General features: G+C 49.4%; 1 protein-coding gene across 1 annotated transcript in view; it reads right to left on the reverse strand.

Annotated features, from left to right (window-relative positions):
- Positions 1-15,732, reverse strand: part of LOC147665188 (N-acyl-aromatic-L-amino acid amidohydrolase (carboxylate-forming)-like) — a 75,299-nt gene extending 59,567 nt beyond the window's left edge. The window contains exons 1-2 of the mRNA XM_086949689.1: positions 15,661-15,732; positions 5,243-5,495 (exon numbers count right to left, since the gene is read on the reverse strand). Of these exons, the coding sequence (XP_086805815.1) occupies positions 5,243-5,475 (233 nt within the window). The 5' untranslated portion in view covers positions 5,476-5,495; positions 15,661-15,732. The remainder of the gene's footprint in view (positions 1-5,242; positions 5,496-15,660) is intronic.
- Positions 15,733-16,039: the final 307 nt, after the last annotated feature.

Consider the following 16,039-nt stretch of genomic DNA (forward strand, 5'->3'; position numbering starts at 1 on the left):
GGCTTCACATTTCGCCGGAAAATACTAAAAGGGAATACATTGTTTTTTCTTGAGAACCTTGTCTACAAAATCTTTTAAAAATTATTTGACAGTTTTCGACATGGAAGGGACCACTACTGTGACGTTTATGAAATTTAATCAGCCCTGAAGAAGTCCGGTAATGGACGAAGCGCGTTGGCTATCTGCATTTTAAAGAGAATTGAATAAAGAATTGGATTGAATTGAGAAAGCCTCCGTTTACTGTTTCTTTAGAAAACTGATAATGATGAAATAGTGTGTATTCAATAAGATCTTTTCTTGCAAGATTCAAATAATGTACTAGATTGTTGAAAGGTGCAGACCATCTTTTGTGAATTCTGTTAAGTGAACCGGGTTTTCCTTGTTCCCCTTTAGGACCGTATAGGGATTGCGTTCCTGGTTACTAGCACCTTCTATAATGAATGGCATTTTGTACCGTGCATACTTAGCCCCAAGGGGCATCAAGGCGCAAAAAACAGACAGAGAAGTCCAAGCTACCAGATAACAGGATCAAAAGACCGTTAAGAGCTCGATCCCTTGTATGCCTGGGAAAAAAGCCAGGTCTTCAGATGTTTCCTGAAAACCGCCAAAGAAGACTGGCTAGAAAGCTCCAGGGGGAGGGAGTTCCAAAGTTTTGGAGCCAAGGTGGAAAATGCTCTACCTCCCCATCTCACCTTAGCGAATCTGGGAACCGAAAGCATGTTCTTAGATGATGATCGGGGGGTTCTCGAGGGGGTGTAAACACACAGAAGAGACCTGATTCCCTTCAAGTCTGAGCCATGTATAGCACTGTGGGCCAGACAGAGAAGTTTAAAAGAGATCCTAGATGGAATCGGAAGCCAGTGAAGGTCCCTTCTGGCTATGGTTACAGAAGAGAGTCTAGGAAGGTTTAAGACCATTCTGGCCGCAGCGTTCTGCACCATTTGAAGACGGTGGATGGAGCCTTTGCTGATGCCACTATAAAGGGCATTGCAATAATCTAGCCTAGATGAAACTAAGGCAATTCTTGCTTGTTTCCGAGCTACCAGGGACAGGTAGGGGGCGATTTTCCTAAGAATTCTAATTATGCCACAGCAAGTTGACACTGTCCTATTTACCTGGGAGTCGAATGATAAAGCGGGGTCAATTAAGATTCCAAGATTCTTGGCAGTAAGAGTGGGGCGGGGGCATTCTCCCAAGGACGGGGGCCACCAGTCTTTTGATTAAAGATCTTGGCTCCCTCCAAAGACCATGATTTCAGTCTTTTCGCCGTTTAGTTTTAGAAAATTACGGACTATCCATCGGGAGACTGCTTCCATACATGCTCTGAACTTGGGGGCAACATCGCTATCTGGCTGGGTGATAGATACCAGGATCTGAGTGTCATCGGCGTACGATAACACATCAAGACCAAAGGATCTTACCACATTAGCAAGTGGGGTAACATAGATGTTAAATAATAAGGGGCTCAACAACGAGCCCTGGGGAACCCCACATTGCACTTCTTGAGAATCGGAAAGAAAATCGCCCATTTCAACTCTCTGCTCCCTATGATGAAGGAAGGAGGAGAGTAAACTAAGGGCAGAACCCTCTAAACCGATTTCCTTGAGCCTGGAGATCAGGATTGACGGGGACAAGGTGTCAAAAGCTGCCGTGAGATCTAATAACACCCGCAGAGAAGAGTGTCCCCTGTCAACCTAAGACCGGATTTTATTGGTCACCACCGTGAGGGCAGACTCAGTACTATGGGCTGCCCGAAACCCATGTTGTGAGGAATCTAACAAGTTAGAATTCTCGATGAAGACAGATAGGTTACGATTTATATGAGACTCCAAGATCTTAGCAGGGGCAGGGAAAAGGGAAATTGGACGATAGTTTTTCAGTATTCCCGGGTCAAGAGAGGGCTTCTTAAGCAATGGCTTGACAATGGCTGTCTTCCAAGGGGAGGGGAAAATCCCCTCGCTAATCGCCATGTTCATAACCTCTAGTAAAGGGGGAAGAACAGACCCTCTACAGGTCTTCAGAATTTTTAAAGGGCAAGGGTCGAGGGGCGAGCACGACTTGGTGGCATCGAGTAGGAGGTTGAGGTCATCTAGGGACAGGAGGGGGAAACACGTTATCTGCCGTTTAGGTGGAGCATCAACTTCAACAGAAGGGGGAGTTGGTAAGAGGAGGGGACCTGTTGTGTTGGCATCGAGCTCAAGATTGCTGCTTTCAAGTGAACTATAGAATCTTAGAATGAAAGAAACTTGCTAAGTTATTACAGAGTTCCTGTGTTTGGATGGTGGGATCGGCTGATTTAGGTGCTGAAAGAGAGTCGATTATATTAAGCAGGCCTCTTGAAGATTTAAGGGAGGCCGTGAGGTTGGTAAAATGGCACCTTTTTTCTTCGACAATCGCCTTCTTGTAATCTCTGAGTAGGGATTTGTGCAAGGCTTCTCCCTGTAAGTCAGGACGAGCATTCCAAGACCTCTCTTGTCGTCTGCATTTCTGACGCATAGATCTTAAGCGGTCAGAAAACCAGGGTTGAAAGGGACTTTTTCGGGCTGAAAAGTTCCGTTTGGCCGGGGCAAGGGTGTCTAAGGTACTGGCTAAGGCGCTGGAGAGATCAGAGGCAGCCCTGTTGGGATCAGCCAAGGAAGTACAGCTAAGAGCATTCATGAAAGGTGACATAGTGTCATCGGTGATTGCTCTGTAATTCCTTCTGGTTTCCCACACACTGCTCTTAGATTTATTACAGGGAGTGGAAATTACTTTGCAATGGAAAGGAACTGCCCAATGATCGGACCAAGAAAGAGGGATGGGTGTGCCAGTCGTAAGTCTGGCATAATTCGAAAAGATGAAAGACAAAAAATATCAGAGGGTCAAGAACAACAAAGAAAAGAACGCCGGATATGCTCCCACAAGGGACTCTATTATCATGCCACGTGTATAATATAGAAACTCAGGTCACCCCTGCACTAAACCCACAAAGTGGTAGATAAGGATGCCCATCAGTCGCCACACGGAACCGCCCTTCATCATTTGGGTTCCCTTAAAGACCACCATTGGCAATGTCTATTGTCTTTCACATGGAGGGCTTAGATTGTAGGAAGACCCTCACATGGTCAGACAGATCTTCCGCATCCTTATCTGACCACTTTGTGGGTTTAGTGCAGGGGTGACCTGTGTTTCTATATTATACACGTGGCATGATAATAGAGTCCCTTGTGGGTGCATATCCGGCGTTCTTTTCTTTGTTGTTCTTGACCCTCTGATATTTTTTGTCTTTCAGTATATGCATGGGGCGTATCACAGTTTGGTCTTTAAAATCCCCTTTGACCCTCATAAATTGATTGTTGTTCTTCATCATTCGAAAAGATGCCATCCAGCGTATGGCCAGCCAAATGTGTAGGGCCATTTACCAGTTGGGCCAACCCGCATGCGACTAAGCCGTCTACAAGTGCTAATGTGTCCTTAGCCTCTGAGGCCTCTAAATGAAAGTTGAAGTCGCCCAAGATGCTAAATTGTGGCTTATCAACGTATGGCTCGATAAGTTTAAGAATGTCCTGAGGGAAAGTCGTTCTAGGGCCGGGGGGTCTATAACAAAGACTGCCCGAGAAGCAGGCTGAGGGGAGAAATTTAATAGAGAAATGCAGAGCCTCAAAGTTGTCAGAGGGCGAAGAAAGAGGCTCAATACTGCAGGTGAAAGTGTCTCTAAACAGGATTCCCAGCCCACCCCCCTATGACCAATCCTATCCATCCTGGACAGAATATAGCCCTCCGGAACTGCCTCCACCATATCTGGGCCTGAAGCTTCAGAACCCCAAGTTTCGGTGATAAAGACCCAGGGAGGCTTATTTTGAGAGACAAAGTCGTTGAAAGCAACATTATTACGGACCAAATACCTAGCATTTAAAAGCAAGCCAGCCTCGTTAAGAAAATTAGGGGCAGGTGATTTGATTCCTGGTTTGGCCTGTTTTCTATGATGATAATGTCCTGGCCCCTTTACAACATTGAGTGTTGACAAGAATCTCAGGAGGAAAGGTAAAATGGTACAGCTTAAACGGGGGTCTAAGTGCAAGAAGTGTGGCATGAGAGTACAGCTAAATAACCTTATAAGTGTGATATTTAATAGTGGTGCAGGCGTTTTTTGCCTTAATCCCTAAATGTTGTTGCTGATCTTCACACCCGTAGGTGAGGTATTAGCCTCACCTCACCTGGTAACCACTCAGGTATATGAGACACCTCCCTCTCCGTCGGTGCCTCAAGCTTCTCCTGAGATCGTGGGAGGTGACCTCCCACAAATGCAAATGCAGTAGCTATTTTAAGAAGTTACTTGTGGTTCTGCATGCCTTTGATTCACCTTGACACCCTCACGGGTGAGTAGCGTGCTTTATAAACCCCTGATTGATTGATTGGTGACCAGTGTTTGCGTTCACTTGACGGAGGCCACTCTAGGAATGATGTAGTGGAAGAAAGTGGAGCTTGTGTGTAGACAGTTGGTGCCTCCAGGACTGGGTCTTGTCAATGGTGTTGTGTGTGGGTAGGTCCTTCTGGTTCTGCATGCCTTTGATGCACCTTGAGACCCTCACGGGTGAGTAGCGCGCTTTATAAACCCCTGATTGATTGATTGGTGGACCAGTGTTTGCGTTCACTTGAGGGAGGCCACTCTAGGAATGATGTAGTGGAAGAAAGTGGAGCTTGTGTGTAGACAGTTGGTGCCTCCAGGACTGGGTCTTGTCAATGGTGTTGTGTGTGGGTAGGTCCTTCTGGTTCTGCAGGCCTTTGATGCACCTTGATACCCTCACGGGTGAGTAGCGTGCTTTATAACCCCTGATTGATTGATTGGTGGACCAGTGTTTGCGTTCACTTGAGGGAGGCCACTCTAGGAATGATGTAGTGGAAGAAAGTGGAGCTTGTGTGTAGACAGTTGGTGCGTCCTGGACTGGGTCTTGTCAATGGTGTTGTCTGTGGGTAGGTCCTTCTGGTTCTGCAGGCCTTTGGTGGACCAGTGTTTGCGTTCACTTGAGGGAGGCCACTCTTGGGATGATGTAGTGGAAGAAAGTGGAGCTTGTGTGTAGACAGTTGGTGCCTCCTGAACTGGGTCTTGTCAATGGTGTTGTGTGTGGGTAGGTCCTTCTGGTTCTGCAGCCCTTTGGTGGACCAGTGTTTGCATTCACTTGAGGGAGGCCACTCTAGGGAGGATGCTCCAGAGGAAGAAAGTGATAGCAGTGGGGACAGAGAGGGATGAGGTGATACTCACTCTAACACCTGCATTTTGAAGCTGCGGTTCAGGTCCTGATCTATGTAACGTACGCACTTCTCCGTGGCACGTGGGTTGGCGATGAAGGCGGAGGCACTGAAGGTGGAACGCTGCAGCTCAGAAGGGTCTTTAATCCAGTGCTTGGCAAGGAAGACCCCCGACATTTCATTGCCATGGGTGGCTCCGCTCACGACAACACGAGTCAGGGGCTTTAAGGGTGCTGGGGCTGTCATCGTAACAGCAGGATATGACCCTGCAAAGACAAAGGGGCCACAAGGCCATTGGTTAGTCGTCATGGATTGACTCTTGAGCGCCTAGACCAACAGTGAACAAAAGGCGCCTGTTGTAACCTACTGTTGTTGTAATACATTCTCTGCCCCCTGCTCCTCTCCATAGATCCTCTCCATTCATTCATTCATTCATTCATTCAGCCATGCTCAGAAACGCAGGCATGCACACAGGACAACCTATACATGCACAACGACATACAGGCCCACACGCCAACATGCAACCAGGTATGCACACAGCCCAGAAGACATTTGTACCCTCATCCGTTCATTCATTACTTTAGCCATGCACAGAGAGACAGCACACATGCACGTAGAGATAGCACGCCTACAGAGAGCACACACGGACAGAGAGACGGCACACACGCACGGAGAGACAGCACGCTTACAGAGAGACAGCACACATGCACAGAGAGACCGCACACACGCACGGAGAGACAGCACACATGCACAGAGAGACAGCACACACGCACGGAGAGACAGCACACATGCACAGAGAGACAGCACACACGCACGGAGAGACAGCACGCTTACAGAGAGACAGCACACATGCACAGAGAGACAGCACACACGCACGGGGAGACAGCACGCTTACAGAGAGACAGCACACATGCACAGAGAGACCGCACACACGCACAGAGAGACAGCACACACGCACAGAGAGACGGCAAGCTTACAGAGAGACAGCACACATGCACAGAGAGACAGCACACATGCACGGAGAGAGCACGCTTACAGAGAGACAGCACACATGCACAGAGAGACAGCACACACGCACAGAGAGACAGCACACACGCACGGAGAGACAGCACACACACATGCACGGAGAGACAGCACACATGCACAGAGAGACAGCACACATGCACAGAGAGACAGCACACATGCACGGAGAGACAGCACGCTTACAGAGAGACAGCACACACGCACAGAGAGACAGCACACGCACAAAGAGACAGCACACTCATGCACTGGGAGACAGCACACATGCACGGAGAGACAGCACACATGCACAGAGAGACAACACACATGCACAGAGAGACAGCACACACGCACAGAGAGACAGCACGCTTACAGAGAGACAGCACGCTTACAGAGAGACAGCACGCTTACAGAGAGACAGCACACACCGACGGAGATGCTGCACACATGCACAGAGAGAAAACACGCTTACAGAGAGAGCACACATGCACAGAGAGACAGCACACACGCACGGAGAGACAGCACACATGCACAGAGAGACAGCACACACGCACAGAGAGACGGCAAGCTTACAGAGAGACAGCACACATGCACAGAGAGACAGCACACACGCACGGAGAGAGCACGCTTACAGAGAGACAGCACACATGCACAGAGAGACAGCACACAAGCACAGAGAGACAGCACACACGCACAGAGAGACAGCACGCTTACAGAGAGACAGCACACATGCACAGAGAGACAGCACGCGCACAGAGAGACAGCACACATGCACAGAGAGACAGGATTCACGCACTGAGAGACAGAACGCTTACAGAGAGACAGCACGCACAGACAGACAGCACACCCACACAGAGAGACAGCACACTTACAGAGAGACAGCACACATGCACAGAGAGACAGCACGCTTACAGAGAGACAGCACACGCACAGAGAGACAGCACACGCACTAAGAGACAGCACGCATACAGAGAGACAGCACACACGCACAGACAGACAGCACACACACACAGAGAGACAGCACACACGCACAGAGAGACAGCACACACGCACAGAGAGACAGCACACATGACAGAGAGACTGCACACACGCACAGAGAGATAGCACGCTTACAGAGAGACCGCACACACGCACAGAGAGACAGCACACACGCACAGAGAGACAGCACACATGCACAGAGACGGCATACATGCACGGAGAGACAGCTCACGCGCACGGAGAGAGCACGCTTACAGAGAGACAGCACACATGCACAGAGAGACAGCACACACGCACAGAGAGACAGCACACATGCACAGACAGACGCGCACAGAGAGACAGCACGCTTACAAAGAGACAGCACACATGCACAGAGAGACAGCACACACGCACGGAGAGACAGCACACATGCACAGAGAAACAGCACACACGCACGGAGAGAGCACGCACGCACGGAGAGACAGCGCGCTTACAGAGACACCGCACACACGCACAGACAGCACACACGCACAGAGAGACAGCACACACGCACAGAGAGACTGCACACACGCACTGAGAGACAGCACACATGCACAGAGAGACAGCACACACGCACGGAGAGACTGCACACACGCACGGAGAGACAGCACACTTACAGAGAGACAGCACACACGCACAGAGAGACAGCACACAAGACAGCACACACGCACAGAGAGACAGCACACACGCACAGAGAGACAGCACATGCACAGAGAGACAGCACACATGCACAGAAAGACAGCACACATGCACAGAGACAGCACACATACACAGAGAGACAGCACACATGCACAGAGAGACAGCCCACATGCACAGAGAGACAGCACACACGCAGGGAGAGACAGCACGCTTACAGAGAGACAGCACACACGCACAGAGAGACAGCACACATGCACGGAGAGACAGCACACACGCAGAGAGACAGCACACACGCGCAGAGAGACAGCACACACGCACAGAGAGACAGCACCCATGCACAGAGAGACAGCACACACGCACAGAGAGACAGCACACGCACACAGAGAGACAGGCCCCATGCACAGAGAGACAGCACACATGCAGAGAGAGACAGCACACACGCACAGAGAGACAGCACACATGCACAGAGAGACAGCACACATGCACAGAAAGGTACCCATGCACAGAGAGACAGCAGACATGCACGGAGAGACAGTACGCTTACAGAGAGACAGCACACACGCACAGAGAGACAGCACACACGCACAGAGAGACAGCACACACGCACAGAGACAGCACAAATACACAGAGAGACAGCACACATGCACAGAAAGGCACCCATGCACAGAGAGACAGTCCGCTGACAGAGAGACAGCACACATGCACAGAGAGACAGCACACACGCACGGAGAGACAGCACACATGCACAGAAAGACAGCACACACAGACAGACAGCACACACGCACAGACAGACAGCACACACGCACAGACAGTCAGCACACACGCACAGAGAGACAGCACACACGCACAGAGAGACAGCACACACGCACCAAGAGACAGCACACATGCACAGAGAGACAGCACACGCACAGAGAGACAGCACACATGCACAGAGAGACAGCACACACGCACAGAGAGACAGCACGCTTACAAAGAGACAGCACACTCGAACAGAGTGACAGCACACACGCAGAGAGACAGCACACATGCACTGAGAGACAGCACACACGCATGGAGAGACAGCACACACACAGAGAGACAGCACACACGCAAAGAGAGACAGCACACACGCAAAGAGAGACAGCACACATGCAAAGAGAGACAGCACACACGCACAGAGAGACAGCACACATACACAGAGAGACAGCACCCATGCACAGAGAGACAGCACCCATGCACGGAGAGACAGCACGCTTACAGAGAGACAGCACACATGCACAGAGAGACAGCACACACGCACGGAGAGACGGCACACATGCACAGAGAGACAGCACACGCGCACAGAGACAGCACGCTTACAGAGAGACAGTACACATGCACAGAGAGACAGCACACATGCACGGAGAGACAGCACACACGCACAGAGAGACAGCACACATGCACGGAGAGACAGCACACACGCAGAGAGACAGCACACACGCGCAGAGAGACAGCACACGCGCACAGAGAGACAGGCCCCATGCACAGAGAGACAGCACACATGCAGAGAGAGACAGCACACACGCACAGAGAGACAGCACACATGCACAGAGAGACAGCACACATGCACAGAAAGGTACCCATGCACAGAGAGACAGCAGACATGCACGGAGAGACAGTACGCTTACAGAGAGACAGCACACACGCACAGAGAGACAGCACACACGCACAGAGAGACAGCACACATGCACAGAGACAGCACAAATACACAGAGAGACAGCACACATGCACAGAAAGGCACCCATGCACAGAGAGACAGTCCGCTGACAGAGAGACAGCACACATGCACAGAGAGACAGCACACACGCACGGAGAGACAGCACACATGCACAGAAAGACAGCACACACAGACAGACAGCACACACGCACAGACAGACAGCACACACGCACAGACAGACAGCACACACGCACAGAGAGACAGCACACACGCACCAAGAGACAGCACACATGCACAGAGAGACAGCACACGCACAGAGAGACAGCACACATGCACAGAGAGACAGCACACATGCACAGAGAGACAGCACACACGCACAGAGAGACAGCACGCTTACAAAGAGACAGCACACTCGAACAGAGAGACAGCACACACGCAGAGAGACAGCACACATGCACTGAGAGACAGCACACACGCATGGAGAGACAGCACACGCACAGAGAGACAGCACACACGCAAAGAGAGACAGCACACACGCAAAGAGAGACAGCACACACGCACAGAGAGACAGCACACATACACAGAGAGACAGCACCCATGCACAGAGAGACAGCACCCATGCACGGAGAGACAGCACGCTTACAGAGAGACAGCACACATGCACAGAGAGACAGCACACACGCACGGAGAGACGGCACACATGCACAGAGAGACAGCACACGCGCACAGAGACAGCACGCTTACAGAGAGACAGTACACATGCACAGAGAGACAGCACACACGCACGGAGAGACAGCACACATGCACAGATAGACAGCACACATGAACAGAGACAGCACACTTACAGAGAGACAGCACACATGCACAGAGAGACAGCACACGCACAGAGAGAGCACGCTTACAGAGAGACAGCACACATGCACAGAGAGACAGCACACACGCACAGAGAGACAGCACGCTTACAGAGAGACAGTACACATGCACAGAGAGACAGCACACACTCACAGAGAGACAGCACACATGCACTGAGAGACAGCACAAACGCACTGAGAGACATCACGCTTACAGAGAGACAGCACACATGCACAGACAGACAGCACACACGCACAGAGAGACAGCACACACGCACAGAGAGACAGCACACATGCACAGAGAGACAGCACACACGCACGGAGAGACAGCACGCTTACAGAGAGACAGCACACACGCACAGAGAGACAGCACACAAGACAGCACACACGCACAGAGAGACAGCACACACGCACAGAGAGACAGCACACATGCACGGAGAGACAGCACATACGCACAGAGAGACAGCACACATGCACAGAGACAGCACACATGCGCAGAGCGACAGCACACACGCACAGAGAGACAGCACACACGCACAGAGAGACAGCACACACGCAGAGACAGCACACACGCAGAGACAGCACACATGCACAGAGAGACAGCACACATGCACAGAGAGACAGCACACATGCACAGAGAGACAGCACACATGCACAGAGAGACAGCACACATGCACAGAGACAGCACACATGCACAGAGACACCACACATACACAGACAGCACACACGCACAGAGAGACAACACACACGCACAGAGAGACAGCACACATGCACAGAAAGGCACCCATGCACAGAGACAGCACACACGCACAGAGAGACAGCACACACACACACCGAGACAGCACACATGCATAGAGACACAGCACACATCCACAGAGACAGCACACATAAACAGAGAGACAGCACGCTTACAGAGAGACAGCACATATGCACAGAGAGATAGCACACACGCACAGAGAGACCGCACACACGCACATTGAGACAGCACACATGTACGGAGAGACAGCACACATGCACAGAGAGACAGCACACACGCGTGGAGAGAATGCACACATGCACGGAGAGACAGCACACATGCACAGAGAGACAGCACACACGCACAGAGAGACAGAACACATGCACAGAGACAGCACAGATGCACAGAAATGCATCCATGCACAGAGAGACAGCACAGTTGCACAGAAAGACACCCATGCACAGAGAGACAACACACATCACGGAGAGACAGTATGCTTAAAGAGAGACAGTATGCTTAAAGAGAGACAGCACACACGCACAGAGAGACAGCACACACGCACAGAGAGACAGCACACACGCACAGAGAGACAGCACACATGCACAGAGACAGCACACATGCACAGAAAGGCACCCATGCACAGAGAGACAGCACACATAGGCACCCATGCACAGAGAGAGCACGCATGCACAGAGAGACAGCATACATGCAGACACACACAGTGACAGGCAACACAGCCATACAAGGATGAGTTAAAGAGCAAACGGACACAGGGTCTAAGGAGCGGTCTGATGGACAGACGGGTGAAAGACTGAAATGAACGGACGGACAGACGGTTACAAGCCTGAAACGGACGGACAGATGCATGGATGGACAGACGGATGAAAGCCTGACAGAAGGACACATCATTGGTACTGGAGTGATACAGGCTTAATCTACGCTTCATGTTTAGACCATGTATGTAGGTAATATCATTCGAGCTGAAGAATGGTTTGCAGGGTTGACCCCATGCCTGCGGTGTTATGGAAGACTACAACCTCCATCTCCATCCAATGCCAGGCCTCTCTGGATGGATCAAGTGAAGCATGCCCATTCTATCATTGGCCTCTTCTGTATACATACATATGCGGCAGGACAGCAGCCCGATTCTATTCCTTGTGGGGTAGTTCATTAGTCGTGCAAAGCCATACACCCCGTATGATGTTGACAAGACACTTTTCACATGTCCCTCCTTTCACTGAAACCATTGGTGGCTTGCATCACATGAATGAAAACTTTAAACGTTTCTAATGGAAGTTACTGCCCTCTTCTCACCTTTCACCCCCACCCCTCCCCGCCTGCCACCTTACATTTCCCTGCACACTCGAAGTGTGCAATACAATAAATCACTTTAACAGGGCTTCATGGACCCTAAGAGCGAGTGACGCTCTTACATTTTGATACATACTTCCGTCGGGCCCTGCATTCACATATAAACATGCGCAACAGGCTGGCCAAAAATTGACTCCTTGAAGACATAACCACTTTTTTTTTAACTGCGCCACCAACTAAACTGGAAGATGCAACATTAGCATCGTAAAAAAACGGTGTAAGAATTGTGGGCTGTTCATACAAAATAGCAAAGCCCGCTCAAATAAAAGCCATTTCATTCGGCCTTTTCTTGTAATGTGACTGCCCCCCACACAGGGGTGGTGTCCGAAGGCTTCTGCTTCTTTCCTAAACACATCGTGGGGAGGCGCCCGACCTGAGCCAGCAGAATGTGACCCATAAAATATTACCAAATATCACAATCATATCTTGTATAGTGCTCTTGCTGCTATCTACACGGCCTCGCAGCGCTTTCAACAGCCTGCGAGGGACTTTATAAATGGTTCCATAGCACCTGCCACGGTCGGATTCAGTTTACAATGTTTCGCGAATACTGGGGCAGATTTAAAAGGCCCTTGTGCCACTTTTGCTTCATTTATTTAACATGGGAAAAATGACGCAAAAGAGACGCAAGGAGCTTGTAAATTTGTGGGGCAGGTTTACAAGCCCCTTGCGCCACTATTGTGTCGTTTTTTCAACATGGGCAAGATGACGCAAAAGAGGCGCAAGGAGCTTGTAAATTTGTGGGGCAGGTTTACAAGCCCCTTGCGCCACTTTTGTGTCATTTTGGCGCAAGGGGCTTGTAAATCTGCCCCCTGCGTTCTTCTGGTCGGGTGTTACCACCGATGCTGCTGGAGTGAGGCTTGTCTCACAATAAGATTTCAACCCTACCTCCCCCTGCACCCTGGTGCAGAGCACTAGCCTGGGTTTATAGGGAGAGCAGGGGCCAGGAAACGGATACCACAGCCCCCCACCCACCCCACCAGTCACATTCCTAACACAAGCTTCACTCACTTCCGGCGGATTTTAGGCAGGGCCACTGGAATTATGGGATTGTGCGTCTCCGAAGAATTTCGCATAATTAGAGATTTGCCGCATAATCCACCCTCTGCAGCATAATCTGCCGATTTTAACAAAAACAAATTTTAGAACAAACGGTAAAAAAATTATTTAAAAATGCATCGCCACGTGTTGTCGAAGGGCGGAAGGCCCTTTGCAAAACAAGACTAGTTACCTTTCAATTGTTTATTATTATATATTTGGGTATTTAACTGGTACAAACAAGCTGCAACCAATGCCTAGACAGCGTTATACAAATTTAATCCCAAGGCTCCAAACAAGACTTAAGCTATCACTGTAACTTGTGCAAAACTCCACCCAAGGCTCCAAACAAGAATTAACCTATCACTATAACTTGTGCAAGACCCCACCCAAGGCTCCAAACAAGATGTAAGCTATCACTTTAACTTGTGCAAGACCCCACCCGAGGCTCCAAACAAGACTTAAGCTATCACTATAACTTGTGCAAGACCCCACCCAAGGCTCCAAACAAGACTTCAGCAATCACTATATCTTGTGCAAGACCCCACCCAAGGCTCCAAACAAGACTTAAGCTATCACTGTAACTTGTGCAAAACTCAACCCAAGGCTCCAAAAAGACTTAAACTATCACTATAACTTGTGCAAAAACTCCACCCAAGGCTCCAAACAAGACTTAACCTATCACTATAACTTGTGCAAGACCCCACCCAAGGCTCCAAACAAGATGTAAGCTATCACTTTAACTTGTGCAAGACCCCACCCGAGGATCCAAACAAGACTTAAGCTATCACTATAACTTGTGCAAGACCCCACCCAAGGCTCAAAACAAGACTTAGGCTATCACTTTAACTTGTGCAAGACCCCACCCAAGGCTCCAAACAAGACTTAAACTATCACTATAACTTGTGCAAGACTCCACCCAAGGCTCCAAACAAGGCTTAAACTATTCCAATAATTTGTTCAAGGCCCCACACACGGCTTAAGCTATCACTCTAACTTGTTCAAGACTCCTCCCAAGGCTCCATACAAGACTTAGGCTATCACTATAACTTGTGCAAAACTCCACCCAAGGCTCCAAACAAGGCTTAAACTATTCCAATAATTTCTTCAAGGCCCCACACAAGGCTTAAGCTATCACTATAACTTGTTCAAGACTCCACCCAAGGCTCCAAACAAGACTTAGGCTATCACTATAACTTGTGTAAGACTCCCAACACAGGCTCCACCCAAGACTTGAGCTATCACTATAACTTGTGCAAGACCCCACCCAGGGCTCCAAACCAACTGTAAGCTATCACTATAACTTGTGCAAGGCTCCAAACAAGACTAAGCTGTCACTACCACTCTTGCAAGACCCCAACCCAGGCACCTAACAACACTTAAGCTATCACTACAGCTTGTGCAGTGAGCACAGTGGTCATGCATTCAAGGTCTCTGCAAAGCGGATATACCAGCAATTCTTTTTTATCACCTTATAGCACAAATAACTACACAACAGAATTTTAAAAAGTGTGATGTAGAAGTTTAGAAAGCACGGAGTAAAGTAACAAGAAAACCATTGCAGCTCGATGAGGTGAGAAGAGGGGAGACAGGGAGGAAGAGGAGCAGTGACTGGGGGCTGGAGGTACCTGTACACAGGAGAGTTCATGGGTATTGACAGACAGACAGAGAAACTGATAGACGAACATCAGACAGATAGGCAGATTTTGGTGTGCCGTCAAGAGCACTGAAAATGGTTGTTAGTGGGTCATAGGGTAATTGTTGAGTGGAAATAGAAATTAAGGCAGACACGAGAGATAGAGACGTGTATGAAATAAAACAACAGATACAAAGACAGGAACTCAGATGTAAAACTAAGGCATAGTGACAGAGATGATACAATGACAGAGGGGGATAGAAGGAAAGAAAGCCAGACAGCACAGATGTCGAGATAAAAAAATAGAGACATATGAATAAAATGGATGCAAGACGAAGAGGTAAAGACATACAGTGATCAACAGATCTAGACAGACAGAGAGGCAGGTGGAGGTAAAGAAAAGATAAGGATACATGAAAGCAAAGGTGGAAAGAAGATAGAGAGGGTGAGAAGATCATGGGAGAGTTTATTCAGAAAAGACAATACTCACTGATCAGAAGACTGGAGTCGTAATACCGAAGACGTTCAACTCTCAAACAAAGAAGACACCGCGAAATAAGCAACGAGCTTACTTATAGTAAAGACCAAAGGGAAGTGAAAACCGAAGGAGGAAGACACGTTAAGATTGTTTCAGCAAATAAGAGTTTACTTCCACAAAGAGAAGCAGGGAGCCCCGAGACCGCGAGTCAGAAATGGAGAAGGAATGACCCAAAATAGATGGACAGATCCCTCAAGAGCTGAGGCCCAGATGGCCGTGTTGCATCACTGGCATTAGAGACTCCATTGCCCAAGAAGAGGATGAAATCAACAAAGCACGAATCAATTAATGCACTCACCACTGTCTCGCCAGAGGATGGAATCAACAGAGC

Source organism: Lissotriton vulgaris, unplaced genomic scaffold (genome assembly GCF_964263255.1).
Source record: "Lissotriton vulgaris unplaced genomic scaffold, aLisVul1.2 SCAFFOLD_903, whole genome shotgun sequence".
Classification (NCBI taxonomy): Eukaryota; Metazoa; Chordata; class Amphibia; order Caudata; family Salamandridae; genus Lissotriton; species Lissotriton vulgaris.